A 25,247-nucleotide genomic window follows, 5' to 3' on the forward strand; every position below is an offset into this window, starting at 1 on the left:
CATCTTCAAAGCTCACACTGACTTTTCAAACACTTGCTCTCCTATAGTAAATGGCATTGCTAGAGTTTTACTGTCATGGCAGACACATAAATTTGGAACTCATAAAATAATTAGAATAATAATTGTTCCTATTTATGGAACACTTCGTGGAAGAGATGTGCCAGGTACTTACAACTACCTGGTAAAATAACTACATGGCCAAATAGAAAAATAAAATGTCCTTCCTGTGTTTCAGAGGGCAGTGGTCTACCACACCCTTCCATGGGGCTGCCATTAGAGTGCAGCCAGGCCAGATCCGAGGGCACAAACTAACACTCCCCCCAACTTAACAAAAATCAAGAAGGTTTAGTCAGTAGGAGTGCTTAGTTTAAAGTCGTGAACTTTCACCGGTGGGAAGGCTTGCCATAGGAAGTTGCTCCTCTGGTGAGAAAACCTCTAATTTCATCAAATTTGCTGAAATTTAATAATAAAAATGACTGGAAACAAAGCTTCTCCTACCTCTGCTCTTAAATTTATTCCTGACATTGCAAAACTTCTAGAATAGTTCAAGTGACAGGGGTCCATCTGTAAGAGGTCTTCTCTCTATTCCCCTAACTGGATAAAGAACGAACGAACCTTATTTATTATTTGAGCAGGTAAGTGTCTAACTAGCCCTGCAGGATCAACCAATTCAGTATTTGTTTAACTTAGTTCATGCACATCTTCCTTACATTTTGTAAAATTTCTTCATTCTTTATTAAAACTTTATTATTTGCAAATTTTAAGTGTAATTGAAACATGTCAAACTACATCTAGAATCTACAATGTTTTTTATGCAAGAATTCAACACAGGAAGTAGTTTTATCATTGAGGAGTTGAGAAACAGTAATAGAGGACTGGATTGTAAAGCAATACAGATCGTTTTCACTAAAAAGTATATAAATTAATTTTCTTTAACTCATATGCCCTACATCTCCCATGATTAGTTCTTTTAGTCAGTGAAAAATTATTTTGAAATACTAACAAATGTTACTAATTTATTTATTGTTTAAAAAATTCTAAAAAAAGAAGTTTATATCCAGCCAGCCAAAATTCAAATTCTTATTCTAGCCTTAATGACAAGAACAATTAGTCCGAACACGGCTTTGACAGAACATTCTAGCTCCTTTTTCCAAACCTACCAACGATCTGGATATCAATCGATGCGTTTTCCTCAAATTTTTCCACTTTGACTTGCAAATCATATTTCCCAGAGTGGCTCCTCTCTGCTTTTCTGATAAATATGATGGTGTCAGTCTCAGAGTTGCGGATATTTATTTGATTCTTATCAATTTCTGCACCATCCTTCTTCCAAGTTAACTCTGGTCTTGGTTTTCCCTAAAAAGAAGACAGAGGGGGGAGGGAAATCAGGTGGTCTGAAGATGTTTTTCAGCAGGACAGATAATGACAGTGGCTTATGCCATACTAGGCAAGGTTGGAAAACAGCCTGGGGGTGGGTGACTGTGTTAGCACTGTGTTAGCTACATGTACTTTATCATTTCCTTTAATCTTCATATCGAGATAGTATTATTATCCTCATTTTTTGGATAAGGAGTTAAATGACTTGCCCAAGGCCGGGTCTCTCTAGCTCCAAAGCCTGCACAATACAGCATATTGGGTAAGAGCATGGGCTCTGGGGCCCAAGATTTGGATCCTGACTCCACCACTGAATAGCTGTGTGACCTTGGGCAAGTTACTTAAACTCTCTGTGCCTCAGATTCCCAATCTGTAAAATGAGAACAAGGATTGTACCTATCTCACAGGGTGTTTATGAAGATTGACATTCTTAGTAAAGCTTCTGTATACTGCATTAGTGTTTTATTAATATCCTCTAAGTGTTAATGATTACTATTGCACTGTACCATGCTGCTTATTTCAGACTTGTCTATGATTCTTTCTCTGTCCTCGCTAGCTGCTGAAGCTATTCTTTAAGAGCAGACTTTGAGGAATTATAATCTCACTCAAGGACATGAGTTTCAGTTTATATTACAAAGGAACCTCGTAGGCTTCCTGAGCACCTAGGCTCACCCCACAGACAGCAACCAAGCATTTATTTAGTCCGGTAAGGCACAGCCTTTGTATAGGCTCCTAACGTGGCTTGCTGATAGGTTATGATAATGAATGTGAGAGGCACACATCAAACCCCTGCCCACCGAGTTTGAAGGATGGTTGGGCGTGCTCAGACTTGCACACGGGAAGTAGAGAACAATATTGTTAAAGACATGGAAAAATAGTTCCAGGTCTAATTTCCTTAAATGTACAATATGCTATTAGCTACTGGAGAAAACATTGAGTTGTCTGATAACATATGGCATGAAAAACAACAACACTGGATTAAGTGTCAGGAGATATAGACTGCTCTTGGCATTGACATTTACTTGCTGTGTGACCTTGGGCAAGTCATTTAACTTCTCTGTGAGTTTCTTCCCTTCTCTATGAGGATAAAGAAATCAGCCTTTACTGACTCACCAGGTGTTTCTTAGAATTAAATGAGAAAATGTTTAGGAGAACTCTAGAGGTTACACAAATATGCAAACATGGCACAGTTTCGTCACCCCCTTCCTGGCAGCTGAGCAGCCCCTGGGATGCCATGTCTGTGAGGTCCCTGCTCTTATGTTCTCTCCAACCCCAGACCTAAGTGACAGACACTGAGTTACACAGACCCTCAGGATCTGAGAACAGAGCCCTAGTGATAGAAATGACTCAGCAGCCCCAGTCCAGGCCTGGGTCTGCATCCCGAGTGCCTGCCTTGTCCCAGCTTCTGGTTTTGTTTGAGGCTTTTGGAGGAGAGCAGTGGAAGAAATCTTGCCAAGTCATCCCCTTCCTCCTGTGCTGTGTTTACACTAACATCCTGCCTGGCTTTCATTCTGATTTCACACCCTGTGTATGGAGAAGATAACTGCCTCTTCTAAGGGGGGGGGGGGCGAATGCAGTGTGACGGTGGCCTGAACTGACAGTCCAGTTAGCTTGGCTTTCGTGGGGGCCCAGGGTCTGAATGAACTGTGTGTGTGTGTGTGTGTGTGTGTGTGTGTGTGTGTTTGTGTGTGTTCAAATGTGTACAGGGACCTCAATTCTAATTCTAAGGCCATGCTGGGTGATATAATAGCTACATGTGTTTTTTTAAGCTAAAATAAGAAAACTTTAAAATTCACACTAGTTCCTAGTTGCACATTTCAAGTGTTCAATAGCCACATTTGGCTGGCGGCTATCATATTGCCCAGTGCAGATAGAGAACATTTCCATCACCACAGAAAGTTCTATTAAACAGGGCTGTCTAGAGGCAAAAGAGGAGTCAGGTGAGCAAGGGTGTGGAGGTGCAGTGTGAGTGAGTGAGTGTGTGCGTGCGTGCGTGCGTGCGTGTGTGTGTGTGTGTGTGTGTGTGAGAAACTGATTATTGTAGCCAAAGCCTGGTTCTTTTGTTGGAGCATTGATTTAACAATGCTCACTTATTTCAGGTAGTGGCATCGAGATATCAAATGTCAGGTATCCGCCTTACTGGACTTTAGTTTGCCTTGGGGTAATCATGGGAAGTAAGCACATGTTGTTTTCCTGACTGTTAGAACGTCACTTGACCGGAAGATCAGTTTTACAGATGTACAGGATCAGAAAGAATCTTCAAGCATTTCTTGTTTTGGTATCCCCTGAATGTTTCCTCCATGCCCCACCACAGTCCCTGGGCTTCAGATGAGACTCGGTCTCATGTGTCTCATGCAGAAGGAAAATCTATGACAGTTTTATAGATGTTTCTACCTTTACAGTAGGAGACTGTTTCTCACTCCCCAAATCTCTTCCGCTCTTTCCCTGGCTCCCTCTGAGGAAATCCTGGCTCATGAAGAACTTAAATACTAGAGCACCTCCCTCTACTTCTTAAACGCCCCAGCACTGGAAAGAGAAAGGGAGCAACCCCTGAGTTATTACCTGGAAAGGTATAACCAGGTTGACAGCTTCTCCAACTCTGCGGATATAGGTTTGCTTCAGGTGCCTTGGGATGCGAATCTTTGGAGGCTCTGAGTGAGAGGAGAATAGCACAATTTTGTGATCAGTAATAGTACGCTGCAAGTAGCCTTACATTGTCATACTAGCGTGATGCTCACTGGGATATCATTATGCTCATGTCCCTGCAGTAAAAGTTTAGATGTGCCACTAACAGATTATATACGGTAACTTTGGTTCCATGTATTTTCTTCTAAGAGACATTTTAAGAGTTTAACGCAACAACGTTTATCCTTGGCCTCTGTGATTTTACTGTAACTTCCTATTTTTATTGTCATTACAAGCCTAAAGCACCTTTATAGAAAAACACCAAATTTTCTCTTGGGACCTATTTTTCATAGTTTTCAACAGTGACTATATTCTCCAATGAACAGTCCATAAAAATGTAGAGACCACATTAGCTGGTAGGACTTCCTAGTCTTTTTCACCAGAAAAAAAAATAAAACAAAATAAAAAGTTTTAGCACTTAGCACTTGCTATTTAGGTAATTCTATTGAAACTTGATAGTAACTTTCTCCCTATGTGACTGTAGTGAAATACCGAACAGGCAGCCCCAGCCTACTGTGCATTAATGTTCACCATGTATTAATTAAACACCGTGAAGACACTAGAACATGTTGCTGCAAACCCATCAAGAGCAGGGAGTCAAAGGCTCTAAGCTTACGGAGATGAAGCAGGCCTCATCCCCTGAGTGCTCAGTGTGTGACAGACACTCGGCTAAATGCATTTCATGAGGGGACCGCTTTGAACCTCACAGCCACTTTCGGGGCCAGGTACTGCTTTTACAAAGAAACAGAAGCACAGGAGTTTAAGTAACTTGCTCTCGGTGACACGGCCAGGATTAGAACCTGGAGTCAGCCTTGAGTGCCTGTGCTTCCTTAGAAGCAGGTATGGCAGGGTCACAGATCTGGGTTTGAGTTCTAGATCAGACACACAGTAGATCTGGTCTCAGGCTCCTGTTCTATCAAATAGGGATGATAACAGCATCTAATTTGTAGGGTTGTTATGAGGGTTAAATAAAGCTGTTCATGTAAAGCATTTAGCCTAATGGTTGAGCAGAGTAAGCATAGTAAACTTTAGAGATGATGATGAGGAGGAGGAAGAGGAGGAGGAGGAGGAAGACAAAGACAACTGAATGCTGGGGTTGGAAGAAAACCTGGAGATCCTCAACTCCCTAACATTGTATGAGGAAAAGGGGACTTGGCAAGGTCCTGCAGCAAACTGAACCTTATCGGAATAAGAGCTAATACATATTGAGGGCTTATTACGTGGCAAGCACTCTATGAGGCAAGCAACATGGAATAATTAGTTTAATTCTCACAACTCTTGATGTGGTAAGTTACTATTACTATCTCCTTTTTTCAGATGAAGAAATTAAGGCTCAGAAAGATCAAGTCTCTTGCCTGAGACCACAGAGCTAATAAATGATGGAAACATGGTTCAACTTATGTAGAGGTTCAACTTATCCTGTCACCAGGATCTGCTAAAAAAACTTTCATGCTTCATATTCCCATCCATCCATCCATCCATCCATCCATCCATCCATCCATCCATCTATCCCTCTTTCCTTCTCTCCCTCCCTCCATCTTCTAACTCACTCCCAAATGTTTCAGGCAGTCACACTATAAGTCTGTGGCAGAACATGGTCCAGACTCAGGCATCCAGGCACTGCCCCCGTCCACTGTTCTTTCCCCTGGAGCAGCAATTCTCAAACTTTTTGGTCTCAGCATCCTACCACATTCTTAAAAATTATCAAGGACTCCCCTACCCCCCAAAAAATGCTTTTGTTTATTTAGGCCCTATCTACCAATATTTACCATATTAGAAATTAAAACTGAGAAATTTTGAAATATTTAATTAATTATTCATTAAAATAATAACCTAAACGACATTTTAATGGAAACAACCCTATTTTACATTAACAAAAAATTAGTGATAGAGTGGCATTATTTTATATTTTGGCAAATCTCTTTAATGTCTGACAAAAAAGAGACAGCAGGAGTCTCATATTTGTTTCTGCTTTTAATCTGTTGCAGTATGTTGTATTGGTTGAAGAGTTTGAAGAAAATCTGGCTTCACACAGATAAGAGGAATACATATTTTAATACACTTTTCAGACAATTGTAGATGTGTCTCTTTGCTTCTACACTAAAACACGATAAACTGTAGTTTCTTAAAGGTTAGCTGCAACGTGGAATCTGAAAACATTTCAATGAACTTTTCATACTGTTACATTAAAATCCATTGGTCTATCATGCATTTTGAATATACCTTTTACACATGCATGATTTTTTAACATGTATTAGTCACTTAGAAAATATTGCTTCACTGAACCATGGCAGATTTTCCCAATGTTGACACATTCCATTACTCAATACCAAAAATTACGTTCATTAATATCACCACATGTTTCATCAGAAAAGTTTTTAAGTATTGGAAAGCTGTCAAGTCCATGGTGGTGAACACAACTTTTCCAAAATTCTAATTTTGCTTAAAAGTTCAAATTTTTTCACTGACAACATGTTTTCCTTGAAGTATTTCCTTGTAAAATGTTTTCCTTGAAGTGACAGGTTCACTTCATTCATTTTCTAGAACATGTCTGCCAGATACCCCACTCTGACTAGACATTATCACGCTGTCATTCTTTCAAGTGAAAAATGGAATTTCATGAAAAACATCACCGGTTCAGCCTCTAACTCAGTCATACCAGGGCTTTTCCTAGACACAAACATTGTGCACAAGGGCTTTATTTTGTATACATGCTTTCCATTTCATTGTCACAGAGTTTAGGAAAAATGTGTACTCAAGGACCAAGCTTTAAAAACATTAATAATTTTTATGCCACATCAAGGACACTCCAAGGCAAAATTGGCCTACTTTTATTTTAACTGTGAGTGCATGGTGGTGAAGAACAGAATGACTAGAACAGTTTGATAGCACTGACTTGATCTGTGCTAAGGCACCACCAGTTTTACTCACCACTGCTTTTGCACCTTCAGAGCAAATTATTATGAAAATGACTTTGACCTTGCAGGCCCACCTGAGCCACTTGGCTGCTGTAGGAATTGTTTGCACTGCTGCGTCCACACTCTTTCTCTTCAATGTCAGTGGTGAGGAACCTGGGGAGGCTAGCGAGTTATAAATCCCAGGGCTGACCTCCACACTCCCTGCAAAGAGCTACTTTGTTCATTTCTAACTCCCAGGAGGCATTGTTAAACCTCAAAGGAGAGACAGTGAACTCGGAAGTTTTGAGAAAGGGGTTAACAATAATAAAAGCAAATAATGTGAAACGGAGACAAAGTTGTGAAAGCCTTGCCACTTACCAATGATTTCCTTCACAAGGATGGGCTGAGAGTAGTATTTGGGCTCGCTGGCGCCGGCTGCATTCACAGCCTTCACACGCACAAAGATCTTTGCATCCGTGGGCAGACCCGTGATGGTGAACTTGGTCTTGTCAATCAGATCTGTGTTTGCAGTTATCCAGTTCTCAGCTAAAATCCATTTTTTAAAAAAAGGAGAAATGGTGTTTAGTGAAAAAAAATCACCCTAACTGATACAGTTGACTTCAAATTAGTATATTACTCATAATTAAGTCATTTGGCCTGGACTCAGACTATGTGGATGGGCATTTTTCATATTTAAGTGGAAAAAAAACATCCTAGAATGGCTAACTTAAAGAACAGGAAGGAGGATAATCAAATTCTGCTATTTCTTAAAAACCTTTTATTCAGATACTAGGGTCTCCTGCATAACAGTAATGGTCCCCAAGAATCTGGCAGGAGTTTTATTCCAATTTAGTTTTATAATGATGGATGTAACCATGATTTTAGCCATATATCTATATCTATACCTATATCTATATCTAATATATATATATGTGTGTATATATATATATATATATATATATATATATATATATATATGTTAAAGTTCAGAAAAACAGGAAAATGTTATTCTTACAAATGAGACACCGACCTCTATAGTCATACATCGTCTCTGTTTTATCTTGGCTGGTCTATTATTATGAGACACTAATAAGAGCATATGGACGCTGACCATGCCCTCATGTATGAAGAAAAGAAGCACATGTCTACGGAAAGTGGAAACACAGCTCAGAACCAAGACCTTGGACGGAGTTGGCACAATTCTTTCACCTCAGTCAAAAATTCTGACTTTTGAAAAGCTTTTTCTAGCTTTGTTTACAATAGCAAGAGAATGTAAACCCAGCAACCATGGCTAATAAATATTTCAGCTTCGAAAAGTTTGTGTGCAATAAGCCCACAGGAAAAAAGAAGGCCTGGATCCCACATTATTAACTCAACTGCCTGCCCACCCCCTCCATCTCTAAGGACTTCTTTTGCGTGCGTGGGTGGTGGGTGTGCTTCACGCCTGGTCATGGAACATTTCAGAAACTTTATCATAGAGAAAGAAAGTTTGAGAGCTTTCAGAGAATACTTTACCTGGCAGATCATAGGCAGCCTCCCCATTTTCATCAGACTGTTTTGCTGATGTACCTTTGAGAATCCGTCATTAAAATTAATTAAAGACACCCACTTTCACACCAGAAGAATATCGTTATCAGTAGTCAGCATTCTCTGTTAGTAAAGTATGCAAAGTATGCAAAGATATTTGTCTTCAGAGCAGTGACGGAAGAGACCAAACATGTTAGGAGGGGGAATCCCTCAGGAGAGGCACAGCCTGCTCTGTTCAGACTGTGGTTTTTGTCCTGAGGCACCTGAAGAGGAGGAGGAGGGAGGATGGGGCACCTCCGGCTAAGAGAGCAAGAGGTAGAGAAGAACAAAGCAAGTCCCTCACGAGACAGGAGGTGCAGGTCCTGGATTCTGTGGGGGAGCAGCGCACAGTGGAACAGTCTAACCTTGCTCCTATCCCTGCCACCCCAGCCTGGGAGGGTCCTCTGCGTCCCCAGGGGATGGAATACTCCCACGGTGGGACTCATACAGTAGTCTGGGAGTGAGGGCACCCCTAATAAGGCCAGCCCTGTCTTACCAGGGCTCTAGTTCTCAATGGAAATGAAAACGATCCCAGCAGCTGGGGAGGTAGCCCCTGGTTGCTATGACAACAAGCTCTTGGTCAAGAAAAATTGAGCCTGCCTGGGTCCCTGTGTTTCACATGAGAGAAGAGAATGGTGCTGGCTCACAGGGTGGTCATGGGCATACCCCCCTGGTTTGGGATGATGGCTTTGTAGGTATCAGGGGACTGGGGATTGCATTGTGCCCCACCCCCTTGGAACTTTCTCCTCTGTCCTATTCCAACACTTCTATTCTAGAAATATCAGGGAGAAGGGGCAGGAAGCCAGAAAGCCCTGGTGGCTTGGAGGTCATGTGGATGACAAAAATTACTTAGGACTTTGAAAAAGAGAAACATCTTTAAGCTAATGGTTGGTTGGGGGGCTATTGTGTTGTTATTTTCATAGTCAAGAGACAACTGATGAAAAAGTGAAACTAGGAGACTCAGAAAACGTGCACGAAAGAGTGAAGAACTAGTAAAGGAGAAAATTTCAAGAGACAACAGGATGAAACAAGATCAGAGGGGGAAAAAAATAGGCAATCCCTTCACATGTGAACCACTGCAATTGAGGGGGATGAAAGAGAAGAAGGGAATAGTGTGAAGGAAGAAAATAGAGTAAAATGCTGCAGGCATTAAAAAAAGAGAGAAAGGCAGAGTCAAAACCAACACACGATCTTAGAGAAGAAAGAATTCTCTTACAGAATAAAACCTGACATATCGAAAAGCATTAAACACTACAGAAAATTAGTCTGGAGGACAACAGCCATTAAATGAGAATGAAGAATAGGGCAGCCACAAAAGGGAAGTAAGAAAAGACTGCAAGAAGAAAGATACAAGTTCCATAGAAAGCTAATTCCAAAAACGTTATGTGGCAAAATATGTACATAATAATGACTGTGTACATATACATATGTATATACAGATATACATATGTATCTACACAGACCACACACAAAATCATGTAAAATACACTTCGTTGTATTTTATCTAAGGTGGGTAACATCAAAATGACAGCCATTTATCATTTTGCTGTATCTTCTTACTTTTTAAACCTATCAGAAAGAAAAGAGTAAAGAATTTGCTCTGTTTCATACATACATAAAAGGTTCTTGGCCAGCAGCCACAACACATACAAGCCTGGGAAATTCTGCTGGCTGGGCAATATAAATAACAGAGTGAAGTGCTCACGATTTTTTGAAATGAGGGGAGGGGAGTGGAATGGGAATAAACCATATTGTGAAGTGCTTAAGAATTTACCAGTTGCATTAGTGACGTTGCCCCTCCCCGCCCCGCCCCCGCCCATGCTGAGATAACTCTGAGAACTTTCTTATAATGTCCCCACTGGTTTGGGTTAGTAGCTCTCTCAGCCCTGGGAAAATAAGCACAGTGCTCTGTGAGCACAGCGCATGTGAATGGAACCGAGTGGTACTAGGATGCTTCATCCCCCCTCCTCTTCTTCCCTCCCGACCAACGGTGGTCATTGTCATGGGTGCCCCAATCCAGGCGCTGGGGATTTCTTTCTCAGCAATTTTTTCTTCATAGGAAGTTTCTTCTCCATAGAGGTTTTCCTCCTGGGGAGGTGCTTTTGTGTTCACACTCCTGTGGTCTCTCTTTCCTTCATGTATGTAAGATCCATGTTAAAGTTTGGGGTCCACAGAGTTTTCTTAGGGGCTGCATCTTGGCCCATCATTTGTGGAGATGTAAGCGTGTTTCTCTGGTGGGTGGTTTACCTACCATTACCTAGAATGCAGCCTGAGTCCAGAGCTGCGGCAGTTTGATTCACACATTTTTCAGATCGTGACAACTAGGAACTCAAAAAAACGCAAGACACTTTCAGTGAATTTCACATCTTTTTTTGATTTTAAGGTACACTCTGGCCCACATTTTCTTGCATCATTTTCTCTTTTTTTATTATTCCTATCAGCAATTTTTTTCCTGTTTCTCTTCTGCTCCTGAATTTAAGTGACTATTTATTTATTTATTTATTTATTTATTTATTTAGCTGAGCCATCCTGCCGCCTGTTGGCAGCTCAGCTCGGGCCGGACTTGAACCGCTGTTGCTCAGAGCTCAAACCTTTGAGCGAGCTCTTAACCAACTGAGCCACTCAGCCGGCCCTTAAGTGATTATTTTTTATATACCCAAGCTACACATTGAAACTATTTCTTACTCCATGTGGGATTTAATACTACTTCCTTTAAACATTGAAAGTTGTCCTTAATTATTATTCTCCTTCTTCTTCGTCTTCTTCTTCCTTCTCTTCTTCCTCTTCTTCTTCCTCCTCTTCTTCCTCTTCTTCTTCTTCTTATTTGTCTTCTTCTCCATCTGCTTCTCCCCCTTCCCCTTCCTCTTCTTCTTTTTCCTTCCTTCCTTTCTTCCTTCCTTCCTTCCTTCCTTCTTCCTTCTTCCTTCTCCCTCTTCCTCTTCCTTCTTTTTAAGGAGGCAGGGGCTGATCACCAGATAGCCAAATATATAGTCTCTCTTTATTACCCAGAAATAGGCAGCTCTTTTGATAGCTGACCTCTGCTCAGTACAGGGTTTAGAATTTCCAACTCATTTTAACTAGACTCTTATTTTGCTTTGGTACAACTTAATTCCACCAACTAAAGAAGTGGAAGTCCCTGAAGTTTTGTCAGCATCCCTTCTTCCTATGTCTTAAGTCATCCAATTGGGCAGCCTAGCTAGGATATTTTTGAGATCTCAATTTGTTAGCCCCAAGTACCAAAGAAGGGCTACCGTGTTATCCGTCTTAGAAGGATGACCTTTGGCTTGTTGTCATTTTCAGTAAGAAGACGAGTTCCCAAGAAAGAGAAACAAAAGGAAGGGGGAAGCATATCTCACCTATTGATGGCGGTATTCATTTTAACTACGACTCGTACTTACTTCCTTCAAAGCAATATTCTAGCACATAGCCATCTAAACCTGCTGCACCAATCTGGTCTGGGGGCCGCCACTTCATCGTGACAGTGGTGTCGGTTACAGAGTCAACAGCCAGAAGAGTAGGAGGACTGGTTACAGCTTCAAAGATAAAAGAGACAGAAAAAGAAGAAACCATTAACTACAGAGTTATGGCGCAAGGAATGGTGATCAAATGAGCTGGGATACAAACAAAAATATACACAGAAGACCCACGTCTTAATAAAATTTAATGAAGCCTCCTTGAGCATATGCTGTGTGTAAGGCAAAGATCAGCCAGACATGGAAAATGTTAGAAATACTGCCACACGTTCTCTCCAGTTTGGGAGGTTGGTGTGGGTGGCTGGGAGGCCCAAGAAAGTTGGAAACAGTCAAAGTTTGGGATCTAATGATCTAGAGTAAATAACTCTCTAATTGTAAAGTACAAACTCTTATATTGATTTTTTTTTTCTATTGAGAAAAAACCTTCACTACCATAAAATAGTGAAGACCTCTTGCCGCCTGTTTCTTTGTCTCTGCTGAACTGACATTTTTGGTTCAATAGATAACATTTAAGGTATGCCTGTAAAGCAAAGCCTAGTTTCCAAGTGTGCTTTGTTGAATGGATCTCAATTTGTTTTAGTTAGAGCAATGACACCAAGGTGCTGGGTTATGCCTTCAGAAGGACAAATGGAGAGTAGTCATGTGTCACTGGGTTCAGCAACATGTCTTCAGAGACGAACGGAAACCAGAGCCACCCACAGCTGTCACTGGAATTCTGGGAATGAATTCCAGAGCCTACATCATGAAGACATTCAACTCTACCAAAGGTGTTTTTTAATTTCTTAGACTGAAAATTGCTCGGAACCACCTCCAACCTGCTGTTCACCAACTATTCAAGAAGCCTCCAGGTCTGCGCCAGTTATAGGTCAGAAGGAAGCAGTCACAATCTGGGGCAATGATTCCCATGACAAAGACACATCTGTCTTGACTCACCCAAAGGAACAAAAGGCTTGGAGGGCATACTGGGCTTGGAGATGCCGATAGCATTGACCGCAAAGATGCGGACCTCGTAGGCCACGCCTTCAATCATTTTTTTGGGCTCAAAAGTTGTTTCTTTGCAGAGATCAAAATTTAGCCTCATCCACCTGGAGCTTTGTTTCTTTTTCCTCTCAATAAAATATCCTGCAGGTGACACAAAATAGGAACTCAGATTTTTATCTTGTCTCCAAAATGAAACTTTGTCAGATATTAGAAGTCCTTAAAATTTTCTGAAAGAGCCATGTATGTATGTATTTTTAACCCACTTTATTCCATCAGTTGTTTGAGAGAAATTATAGGGGATACAAATATTAACATCAGAGGAGATAGATAAAAGTAACAGGAGTACAAAAAATTAAAATTGTACTAAGAAGAAAAGAGAAAAATAGCTCAAAGATATGTAGGTTATACCAGCTTATGTAATTGGTATAGTTGAGCAATAGATTTGGCTCTGAATTCCAGCAATGCATATATAAAAGGGAAAATAACCAGTGTTGTGAGTTTCATTATTAGTAAGTAGAAAACAGTTCTTGTTTCATAGGGGAAGCAAATTCTTCTAAGTATTTAACTATAAAAGAAATTCCTCCATAGGCATAATTTTATGGAGCTAGACATTTACTGACTAGTTTACTGAATAGGTTAAAGTTAGACTCATGGTATTCCAAACTTATATACTGAATATAAATGTCAACCAAAAAAGAGAACAGGCAATTAGACAATATTTATCAGAGCTATTAAAACCTCAAGTACTTATACAACATCCCAAAATACTTCACTTTGAATGGAATATTTAAAGATACAGTGTAATAGTTTTTCTTCTAAATGCCCTATTTTTAATGTATTCTGTACTAATGTGCATAATGAGGACACCAACTCCAGTGGGAGTTCCACAGACTGACCACCATGCAGGTACCTAAGATTGGGGACCCTCCATCATAGACAGGAGGCTCCCAGTTCATGATACACCAGTCATCTCCCACATCTGTCACACTCGGTGCCACTGGAGGATCAGGGATGTCTGTAGCAAACAAAAAATAGAATGAAATATGAGAGAGAGAGAGAGAGAGAGAGAGAGAGAGAGAGAGAGAGAGTGTGTGTATGAAGAAAAATGTTAATTGGAAAGTATGGGGTTTTTGGTGATAATCAGAGAAGCAGTGTTACTGAGATGCACTTAGTAACTAATTTGGGCAAAAAAGTCATGCTTCATATGAGATAAGAGAAGGTAAGCCAAATAAAAATAAAAATCCTTTAAACTAGCATCACAACATTAGAGAACAAGCCCCACATTAAACCCAAGACTCTTGTTCTTTACCTTGAAAACAGTAACTAAGAAATTATTGCCTAAATGTTGGATATGTTTTTGTTTTGTTTCGTTTTCTAACTACAAAGTAAACTTCCAGTAGAATTGAATCAAGGACTATTATACATTTTATATCAGTTGGAAGACTAAAGATATTGACTAGTAAAAATCCAAGTCAAAAATGGCAAGTTACCGTGTTTTGTAAATATAGTTCAGTGCCTGATAAAGTGACCTTAGTTTTTGGTCAACTAGAAATATATTTAAGGGAAAACTAAAATGAGATGAACAGATCATGAAACCTTGGCTCAATAGTCTGCTAGATTCATTTCACTTGGTTTTAGGCTTCGGAAAAATTCACTTAGATGGTCATCTAATGACTAAGACACATCGTACTTCTCTACAATGATTGCGATATGGGAAGTGATTTAGCAACTGTGTTTCAGTAACTTTGGAAGACACTGAAAGGGAATATGACTGTGGAGAATGAACAACCAGCAACCTAAAATGGCTGCCTCAGTTATCACTCATGCAATGTGTCCTCCATTCAACAAAAAAGGGAAAGGGAAGGGAAGGGAAGGAAAGGATGGGAAGAAAGGAGGAGGTGAGAAACAAGAAAAGAAAAGAAAAGAAGTGGCAAAGGTAGAAAAAGAAAGATAGTGATTTGTAAAATATAGCTATATACTATGTTTCTCTTTGTTGGCTACTCAGAAAAGTTGAGAGAACCAAGACGACAAAGCCTACTCTGGATCTAGACACGTCGACTTGATTCTAGAAGTTTTGTGATCCAGAGGACTTACCCACAACTTTAATCCTGATGCTTGCATGTGCTTCTCCAGCTTCATTTTTCAGATTTATGTTGTAAACCCCAGAATCATCTCTTTCAGCTGCATCAATGATCAGACTGCTGCTGTCAGGGTAAGATTCTGCTCTTATCCGGCTATTGCCCTCCATAATAGCCTAAGGAGGAAAGAAATGAAATGTGTTATGACCTAGACAACAACCAGGACTATTCCAGAGTGCCTTGAAACTTAAGCTGGACATGGTATGAATGCCTAAAATGAATGTTCTTAGTTTAATCCTCCATCCGCTCTAAGCACAAAGGTATTATTATCCCATTTACACATCAGAAAACTGTGGCCCATGGCCACATGGCCAAGAAGTGGTGGAACTGGGATTTGACACTAAAGCCCACTAACCATTAACTCACCAAAGAGGACGTTGGAGGACTAAAAATATGAGTGCAGTGTCATTCTAGGAGAGGAGTCTCTGTATATGAAATGAGAAATACTTCAATTCATTTCAGGAACTAAATAATGATTTTTTTCATTTCCTTAGATGTCTTGAAATTTTAAAAATATTGAAAAGGTTTGAAGAAGGCTGCAATGCCAATTTTCCATACAAGTTGTTAAGTACTGATTTTTTTCCCCCTTCCAATAGCACACGAAAGAGTGAACATCTAACTCCCAAAGCAAAGACAGTGAGGTTGAGGCTTCTATTATATTTTCTTTCCTTTATTTTCTTCTTTGTCTCCTCCCCCTCCTCCCCCTTCTTCTCCTTTGCTTCTTTTTTTTCTTAAACCAGAAATTTAAAGCAGCATTACATTTTATTGATTTTCAGGTCATATCTTTTATATGACAATGAACAGCTATGCAAAGACGCAAAACAGAGAAGGTCAAGGTAATTTTAGGTACCCTGGGCAATTTGCCACTATTGTTAACTCTCTACTCCTTTGTCTTTGGATTGGAAATCATAAATCCCCAATACCAAGATTTTGACAACAGTAAGAATAACCGAAATAGTTTTCATAGTTCTGTCTTATAATAGAACAAAATTTCATCATATTAGCGAAATTCTAATCTTAAGATTATAAAATATGTTCTGCTCTTTTTAATGGGAAAAGAAAAATATTTATTTAAGGTGGTGCTACATTATCCTCTCCAGCTTTCTCTATTTTATTTTGTTTGTTGGGTGATACTTTACATAGAGTAAAAGTCACACTTTTTAGATGTACAGTTCTATGAATTTTGACAAGTTTATGTGACTGTGCAACCACCACCACCATCAAGATACAGAGTATTTCCATCACCTCCAACAGTGTCCTCGGGCTCCTTGGCAGTCAGTCACCCACTCTGATCCCTGGGAACCAAGGGTCTGTTATCTGTGCCTACAGTTTTCCCTTTTTCAGAATGCCATATACATGGAATCAAACAGTGTGTAACTTTTAAAACCTGTCTTCTTTCACTTAGCATGACGCTCTTTAGACTCATCCACGTTGCAGCATGTATTACTAGTGCATTCTTCTTTACTGTTGAGAGCAGGCCATTGTATAGTGTATACACAGTTGGTGTATGTATGTACAACCTGTATGTTTGTACAACTGGATTTTTGGGTTGTTTCCATGTTTTAACAATTATAAATAAAGCTGCTATAAACATTCATGTACAGGGTTTTGTGTGGACATATGTCTTCGTTTCTGTTGGGTAAATACATAGGAATAGTATTGTAGAGTTGTATGGTAAATATAACTTTATAAAAAAACTACTAAACTCTTCCAAAGTGGATATACCATTTTTTATTCTCACCAGTGATGTATACGAGTTTAATTGTTTCATATCCTTGCCATTATTTGGTATTGTCAGTTTTTTTTAAAGATACTCTTTTTTTTTGGTATACCCTCTTTCACTTAGCATAATTACTTTGAGATTCATCCATATTGTTGTATGTATCAGTAATTTATTCTTTTTTATTGCTGCGTAGTAATCCATTGTGTGAATATCCTACAATTTATTTATACATTCACCTATTGATGGACATTTGCATTATATTCAGCTTTTGGATATTATAAATAAGGTTACTATGACCATTTGTTCTAATAGATTTTTTTGTAGGTTACAGTGGATTTTCTGCATCTACGATTGTCATGTATAAATAAATATAGGTCTACTTTTTCTTTTCAATATGGATGTCTTTTATTTATTTTTCTTGCCTGATTGCCCTGGCTAGAACAATGGTGAAGAGAGTGGTGAGTGGGCATCTTCTCTCTTTCGTTCCTGATTTTAGGGGGAAAGCATTCAACGTTTCAACATTAAGTACGATGATAGTTGTAGAATTGTCAATGATGTCTGCTATCATGTTGAGGAAGTTCCTTTCACTTCCTACTTTGCTGAGAGATATTAGAAATGGATGTTAGATTTTGTCAAATGTTTTTGTATCTATTGATATGGTCACAATCTTCCCCCTAGTTATTTAATATGGTAAGTTATATTAATTGATTTTCAAATGTTAAACCAAACTTTGCATTTCTGGGATAAACGCTAGTGAGTTGGGAAATACTCAAATTTTCTAGAAGAGAGTTTGTGTAGAACTGGTATTATTTCTTTCTTAAATATTTAGTAGAACTCTACAATAAAGCCATCTAAACCTGAGATTTTCTTTGTGAAAAATTTTTAACTACAAAGTCTATTTCTTTAATAGATAGAAGGCTATTCAGTACTGATTTAGTGGCATTTCACAAATTCTGATATGTAGTGGTTCATGAATAATTTCTAATTTCCCTTGTGATTACTTCTTTAATCCATGAGTTGTTTAGAAAAATGTTACTTAGTTTTCAAATATTTGAGAATTTTCCAGGTATCTCTCTGTTGTTACCTTTTAATTACTTTCATTGTGGTCAGAGACCATACCTTGCATGACTTAAATTCTTTAACATTTATTGAGACTTTTTTATGGTCTATCTTGGTAAATTTCCCATATGCATATTTTTTTCCATATGCATATTAAAATAATGTCCATTCTGCTTTGTCCAATGGAGTGTTCTATAAATGTTAATTACATCAAGATGGTTGATAATATTCTTAGTATCTCCTATATCCCTAATAGTTGTTTTCTTATTTTATGAACTATTGAGAGAAGAGTACTGACATCTCTAATTTATAATATTTCTCCTTGTAATTCTGTATCTTGCTGTTTGTTTTCTACTTGTTCCATCTGTTCTTTGTGCTTCTTTTTCTGCCTTCTTTTAGATTAAATATTTTTTTGTGATTGTATTTTATGTCCTCTGTTGGCTTAGTAGCTATAAATCATTGTTTTAAATTTTCGTGATTCTTTTAAAGTTTATATTATACATCCTTAACTTTTCACAGTCTGTCTTCATGTGATATTATAATACTTCACATACAACAAAATAAATTTACAATAGAATACTTCCATTTCACCCTTCCCAATCCTTACTTCCATTTCTCTCCTCTTGTCGTTATGTTTTTATTCTCATAAATTTTACTTACACTATCTTATAAGACACAAGGAGCATTGTTATTATTTTCAAGTCAATTATCTTTCTAAGAGATTTAGATAATAAAAAAACCACATATATTTATCTATGTAGTTACCATCTCTGATGCTCTTTGTTCTTTTGTGAAAATGTTTTCATCTGCTATCAGTTTCCTTCTAACTTATAGATTTCTTTTAGCATTCCTTGTAGTGCAGTTCTGCTGGTGATGATTTCATTCAGCTTTTATGTATCTGAAAATAATTTTATTTTGCCTTTATTTCTGAAAAGTATTTTTACTGAGTACACAATTCAAGATTGACAGTTTTTTTATTTAAAGATGTTACTCCACTGTATTCTCACTTGCCTTGCTCCAGGGATATCTGATGTCATTCTGGCCTTTGTTCCTGTGTATTAGATGTGATTTTTTTTCTCTATCTACTTTTAAGGTTTTTTTTCCTAATCACAGCTATAGAACAATTTGATTCCAATGGGTCTTGGTGTCATTTTCTTAATGCTCCTTGTGCTTGGTTTTTATTGAGTTTCTTGTATCTGTGTTTTGTAGTTTTTATCAAATTTAGAAAAATGTTGGCCATTATTTCTTTAAATATTTTTCTGTCCCTCTCTTTGGGGACTCCAATTGCACTTATATTTGACTGCTTGAAGTTGTCCCATAGCTCAGTGATATTTTTTTCCTCCAGAAAATAGAAAAGGAGGAAACACTCTCCAACTCTTTGATGATGATGATGATGATGATGATGATGATGATGATGACGATGATGATGAGTAAATTATTTTAGAGTAATTTAGGTTCACTGCAAAACTGAACAAAAAGTACAGAGAGTTCTCACATAACCCCTGTCCCTATATATGCACAACCTCTCTCAGTGTTAACATCCCCCATTAGAGCAGCACATTTGTTACAACTGATGAACCTACACTGGCACGTTATTATCACTCAAAGTTCATAGTTTACATTAGTGTTCACTCTTGGTGTTGTACATTCTATGGGTTTTGACAAGTCTATAACGACATGTACCCATAATTATAGTTTCATATGGAACAGTTCTGCTGCCTGTAAAACATTTTATATAGGAAGCCATTGAGTCACACTTGAGCTGGCACAATTCTACCACTCCAACTTTATTTTTCTCTTCCTCACTCTGCCCCATCCATACTGGCTTTCCTTCTATTTCTCCAACACATCAAGCTACTTTTCTCCCCTTGTCCTTTGCATTTGCATCGACTTCACCTGGAAATATCTTTCTTTTGATTTTCTATAATGGGCTCCTTACTGTCATTCAGAAAGGCTGTTGTCATTTACCATACAATCACTTGATAATCATATTAGCCTATTTTTAAAATCTTCATAGCACTTATTACTATACAAAATAATTTTGTCCATCTATTTATTTAATATTTCATTGTCTGTTTCTCTTCTACCCCATTCCCTGACACTCATGAAAGATGGAATCTTGTTCACTGCACATAAAAACATGCCTGGTCACATAGTAGGTAGTCAGAAATATGAAGAGTAAACAAATGATTATTATAGTTGCCTAGAAATCAATGATCTTTCTTTATCAAAGGAATTATATCTTTGCTGTACCCCTGTACATTTATTTGCCATCTTCTTTTATCTGACTAATGGCAGGGAGTAGGGTGAGCAGTGTGTGTGTGTGTGTGTGTGTATGTGTAGAACAAACCTTGTCTGCTCGGCTCCAAATGACTTTAGGAGGTGGTTCTCCACTGATGGGAATCTCAAGACGAAGCTTGTTTCCTGCAATTACTGTCACTGTATTGTCAGCATCAAGACCATCAAGGTTGATTTTAGGAGGATCTGGAATATTAAACATGGTCTTTGTTATCAGACAGTCTTTTCCATGAATATCTGGGCTAGTACTTGGCTAGTGCTAAACACTGGTAGTAGCCAATATTTTACCTGGCCAAAGAAAATGTAAGAGGAGTTAATGTTGATGGTGCCTGGCACTGTACAAAATTACTTCATTGTGACTTCTAAAGAATCAATAATTATGATTAGTAATTAATACCAATTCATGTATTTTTTCCTTAAACATCCTATAGTTTTAAATATGTTACGGTAAGCAAAAAAACAAAAACAAAAACAAAACAAGAACACAACTCTGCAAAGATTTTTTTTATCTACTCACCAATAACATGAACTTTGGCAGGCAAAGTAATAGAGTAGGCATCTGGTGCAAATACATAATCACCTTCATCTTCAATGAGAGCACTGTCTATCACTAATTTGTGGATTCTAAGGAAACGAGAAAAACATATTTCTAACACTTTGCAAAGATTTAAATTTTATATGACCCAATCTGAGGAGAAACCTGGCCTTTATGTGATTAACTTGTTTAGTGCAGCCTGGAGAGAGAGAAAGAAAATAATGGGAAGCCTTAATTATTCTATATATTGATCCATATTAAATATTTACTTCGGACTATATGGAATTATCTCTAAAAATATGGCCTGCTTATTATGCAAGAGTCTCTTATTCTTTATCTCATAGCTTTAAAAAGGCTAAAAGATAACATGTCACTAATGCATACTTTAAGATTCAAGAAATTACTAAGAATAACCTTGAGTTTAGCTTTATATGCCAAACCTAAGAACAATACTTCTTAACTTTATTGGGGTCATGAACCAGTAAATATCTGATGGACACCATGGGTCCTCTCTCTGGAGAAGAGCAAATATTTTTGTACACACAAAATTTGCTTACAATTTCAGAGCATTTATGAGGGTCCCTGAAGTTCATCCATGATCTTCTCAGAATCTAGGGATCCAAGTTTAAGAACCCCTGCCTTAAACCTTTATTGGATTCTAGGATGTTATGTTCCCTAAAAAAAAAAAAATTTGTGGAAAGGTCATATGACACTTATTGATTAGGGAGAATTAATCCAATATGACCAGTTTCTCAACTAGAATTCAGTATCTTTCCTCTAACCTCATATTTAGATGGAAAGAATGAGTCAGTGGGTTTTGAGTTGACAAAGCAACCTACTGTGAGGTGCACATCCCAGGATCACAGGTAAGACATGATGTACAACAGAGAAATCACATGCTCTCACGATTTGAAAGCAAAGAACTAGAGCTAGATCCTCTCCCTATGACTGCTTTTCACACATCCTTGCCAGGTATGTAATTTAGGAAGTAGAAAAAGCAGAGATGGGGCCCAGCCTTCATTAATGGATCACCTAGCTTGCTTACCTTCCTTTGTGCACAACCTTGAGGCGGTCACTCTCCTGAACGGGTAGCCCATTTTTAGTCCATTTTCCTGATATGTTTTCAGAGATTTCACACTTCAAGCAGATTTCTTTTCCAACTTTTACAGTCTGATCAGTCAGAGGTGTCAATATCTTCAGAGGCCTCACTACAGAAATAATAGATGGTTGTAAGTGCCCAACCCAATTCAGACAGGCCGACAGGGTGTCATTTCAAAAAGGTACAGTCAGCTTTGCTATTAATGCTTGTTTGGAAAATGAGACTGTGTTCCAATGCAATTGATATTTTAGGGAACAGTTGGAGCGTAACACAAATTTCATGCATGATGATGCATGATTTCATTCATGAGAATCACTAAGTGAATCCAGAAAACTGTACCCAGCTAAACGGAGCCAAGCAGAGCTGCACAAAACACACAAACATACTTCAAACATCCACCACCTACCTCAGTTCACCCATGTGATTATGAGTCAAACCCATGGACAACTGAGATAACCACTACCCATCCAATTTCTAACAACCTCTGTCCACCACTCCACAAGAGCACACAAGCTGCAAAACTTCCGATATCACTTCCATAAGCAAATTTCAGGTCTTTTTCAAGGTTAAATGCCATATTCATTGCAGTATTTATTAACCATTTAATATTTATAAACTGTGCTGTTTTTTGTTAGGTTCTTATTGTTTTGATTTCTTTTTTAATGTGTCGCAGACAAAAATTCTGAGTGTTGTGCCTATAACCCCACTTTCCCCACTAGCCCTATGGTTTTTATTGCATGACTTTGTATTAGCACAGTGATTTTTAGAAACGCATATGTTGCATTATAGCAGAACTGACTGTAATTGCTTTAAATGGATACAAATATCAGATAAGGATATGCCTATGGTTGTAAACTTTTTTTGATATTAAAGTAAAATGGCTATCATTCCATAAAGCATAAGGAGTGTATTGAAATTACTTCTGAATAATTCTGTGATCATATGAATTGCAACTGGTCTAAAAAAGAAAGCAGGATTTCTGCTCTGTGTATATTACCAATCTTCTTATGAGATTTGCTATTTTAATTTTCATGGCTAGCTGGAAAAGACATTTCTGCCATTGAGAACTGACTACTAATAGTGGGCACTGGGGGAGGTACATTAATTCTCTCATGCCTCTGAAGCAGATTAGCAAATTAGCTCTTACAGTGTTCTCAATTGAGGCCCATGAATTTGAGTAACTTTTCACCCCAAATGTAATTGCAGAGTGTTGTGTGTTTATTTAATGTATAGATAGCAAGTTCACCTATGGGCTAAGCAAAACATTATGAAGATTTGATGTAATATCTAAGTATTTATCATCTATTTATATGGTTTGGGAATCAAATATCTCTCAACCATTTGGTTAACTTGGTCAGCAGGTTATTTGAATACTTCCTTCCTAATACTGGTGCTCTATTGTCAAACTGAGTAGTCAGTTCTTTTCTCAGAGACCCTGAATGATATGACATAGACCCTCAGCTAGGCTGGAATTTAATTTTACATAGTTAAAATTGTCACAAGTAGAAATCAAATAGATCGAAACTTTCATAAAACTGAGTTAACAAATGCAACACGATTAGTAAGCCAACATGGAAGACATGGAAGTCTTACTTACAGTCAACACTAAGCTTAGCACATGATTGTCCTCCTGTTGTCATTACAGAGTATTCTGCACTATCGGCCTTGGTTGCTCCTTCTATGATCAAAATGTGTTTTTTGCCCTCAACTTTAACTTTGTATCTTGATTTTGGACCAGGGATGATCTCCTCACCATTCTTAAACCTGGGTTAAAACAGATTAAAAAAAATTTTGTAAAAGACTCTTCAGGAGATGAACTTTATTGGTCTTGCTTTTCCTATATCCCAGTGTCTTGCAGGGTGTCTGGCACTATTTGTTGAATTAAAGAATGTATAAATCAATCTATCAATGGATTAATATTATAACAAATGTTGTCTAAAAAATTACATTAAAAGAACATAAGCCCCCTCTTTCCACTTAAGGTCAATTAGATGATGATGCTAAGAGTAGATATTACTTATGTTTTGGCTTTTGATGTATACTGGTGAGAATAACATTTGAATACATTTCAAAGATAGCTATGATTCTAGATTAGAATAAAAAATATACTCTGTACCAATTACTAAAGATTACTGTTATGTCATTTGCTATACTTCTCAACAAAGCATTTAATTTTAGGATTCTGAATCTTCCAGTCTTTTAATTTTGAGGTGACTCACAGAGAACTTGAGAAAACACTTCCTATCTGACCAAAAATTTTTGCCTTTTATTTTTAAAGGTAATTGGTGATTCTTAGTCTAAAATTTTTTTCTGAGGGACTCACAATAAAGTGACTAGGAATAAAGTGGGAAAAAAAGGAAACTTTTTCCATGTAAGTTGCCAGTACGGCATAGTGAGAAGCATGGTACAGAGGTGAAGAGCATCCCTGGGCTTTGGATTTAAACAGACCTAGGCCAACTTGAGCCATCCATTTATTAGTAAGTGCCTGCTTCCCTACATCCTTACCAATATAGATTTACGGATCTTTCTTTCAGTTTCATAGGTAAAAAGCAAAATAACAAACAAAAAAACACCCCATTATCTTAGTGTAGTTTTAGTTACCATTTCTACTAACACAAATGAGATTGAGGTTCTTTTCATGTCTGTAAAAGCAATTACCTGTTCTCCAAACCATGAAGGTACCTTTTTTGTGTGTCTATTAAAAATGAACAGACCTCAAGAAAGTTATTTACCATTTTACATTGGCGTCATCTTCAGATACCTCACATTCTAATTCCACTTTCTCCCCACAGTAAGCATTTGTATCTTCCAATTGTTTGGTCACCATAATTGGCGGCTCTAGTGTGAAAAAAGAGAGAATCAGAATCATTAAATGTCCAAAACCCACCTATGACCCTGTATCTGTTTATAGATGAAAAATCAATAGTAAGAATCATACCACGAGCTACAGTTAGATGGTGGTAGATAGTAGGTGAGGTTTTGTTTTTGGTTTTTGTTTTTTACTTTTCTTGGCAAAATGTATAGCTGGCAATGCTGGGTAAGTTTTCCCAATTTTCTCATAACTCTGAAGAGAGTTAATCAAATAAATTATTGTTCTAGAGAGCAGACAAAACATATCAAACATCCTTTTGGCAAATAAGATATCAGGTGGTAGGCATTCCTGATGAAGGAGAACCTATAATACTAAAATTCTTTGATTCTGGTTCTAGATGGATGACAGAGATTGCAGGGTTGTCTCCATCAGAGGGCCTCACAAAGAACAGAAGTGGCCCCTGGCTTCGCTGGCACCCTCTAGCTCTTTTCACAATGTCTTAGTAAATGCTAGTCTTCAGAGCTCTCAGTGCCAAGCACTGATGCCCTTTTACTTATAAAGCTAGTTTCAGGAGAGATCTATCTGTGATCAGCTGAGCGTATGAAGT

General features: G+C 38.0%; 1 protein-coding gene across 1 annotated transcript in view; it reads right to left on the reverse strand.

Annotated features, from left to right (window-relative positions):
* Positions 1-25,247, reverse strand: part of MYBPC1 (myosin binding protein C1) — an 81,813-nt gene that overhangs the window by 11,667 nt on the left and 44,899 nt on the right. The window contains exons 13-26 of the mRNA XM_019651864.1: positions 24,832-24,923; positions 24,561-24,666; positions 23,426-23,592; positions 21,775-21,937; positions 20,712-20,818; positions 20,247-20,380; positions 15,071-15,230; positions 13,887-13,991; positions 12,929-13,117; positions 11,921-12,055; positions 8,472-8,525; positions 7,335-7,502; positions 3,937-4,025; positions 1,161-1,356 (exon numbers count right to left, since the gene is read on the reverse strand). Coding sequence (XP_019507409.1) covers positions 1,161-1,356; positions 3,937-4,025; positions 7,335-7,502; positions 8,472-8,525; positions 11,921-12,055; positions 12,929-13,117; positions 13,887-13,991; positions 15,071-15,230; positions 20,247-20,380; positions 20,712-20,818; positions 21,775-21,937; positions 23,426-23,592; positions 24,561-24,666; positions 24,832-24,923 — 1,865 coding nt within the window. The remainder of the gene's footprint in view (positions 1-1,160; positions 1,357-3,936; positions 4,026-7,334; positions 7,503-8,471; positions 8,526-11,920; positions 12,056-12,928; positions 13,118-13,886; positions 13,992-15,070; positions 15,231-20,246; positions 20,381-20,711; positions 20,819-21,774; positions 21,938-23,425; positions 23,593-24,560; positions 24,667-24,831; positions 24,924-25,247) is intronic.

Source organism: Hipposideros armiger, unplaced genomic scaffold (genome assembly GCF_001890085.2).
Source record: "Hipposideros armiger isolate ML-2016 unplaced genomic scaffold, ASM189008v1 scaffold_168, whole genome shotgun sequence".
In the NCBI taxonomy this organism is placed as follows: domain Eukaryota; kingdom Metazoa; phylum Chordata; class Mammalia; order Chiroptera; family Hipposideridae; genus Hipposideros; species Hipposideros armiger.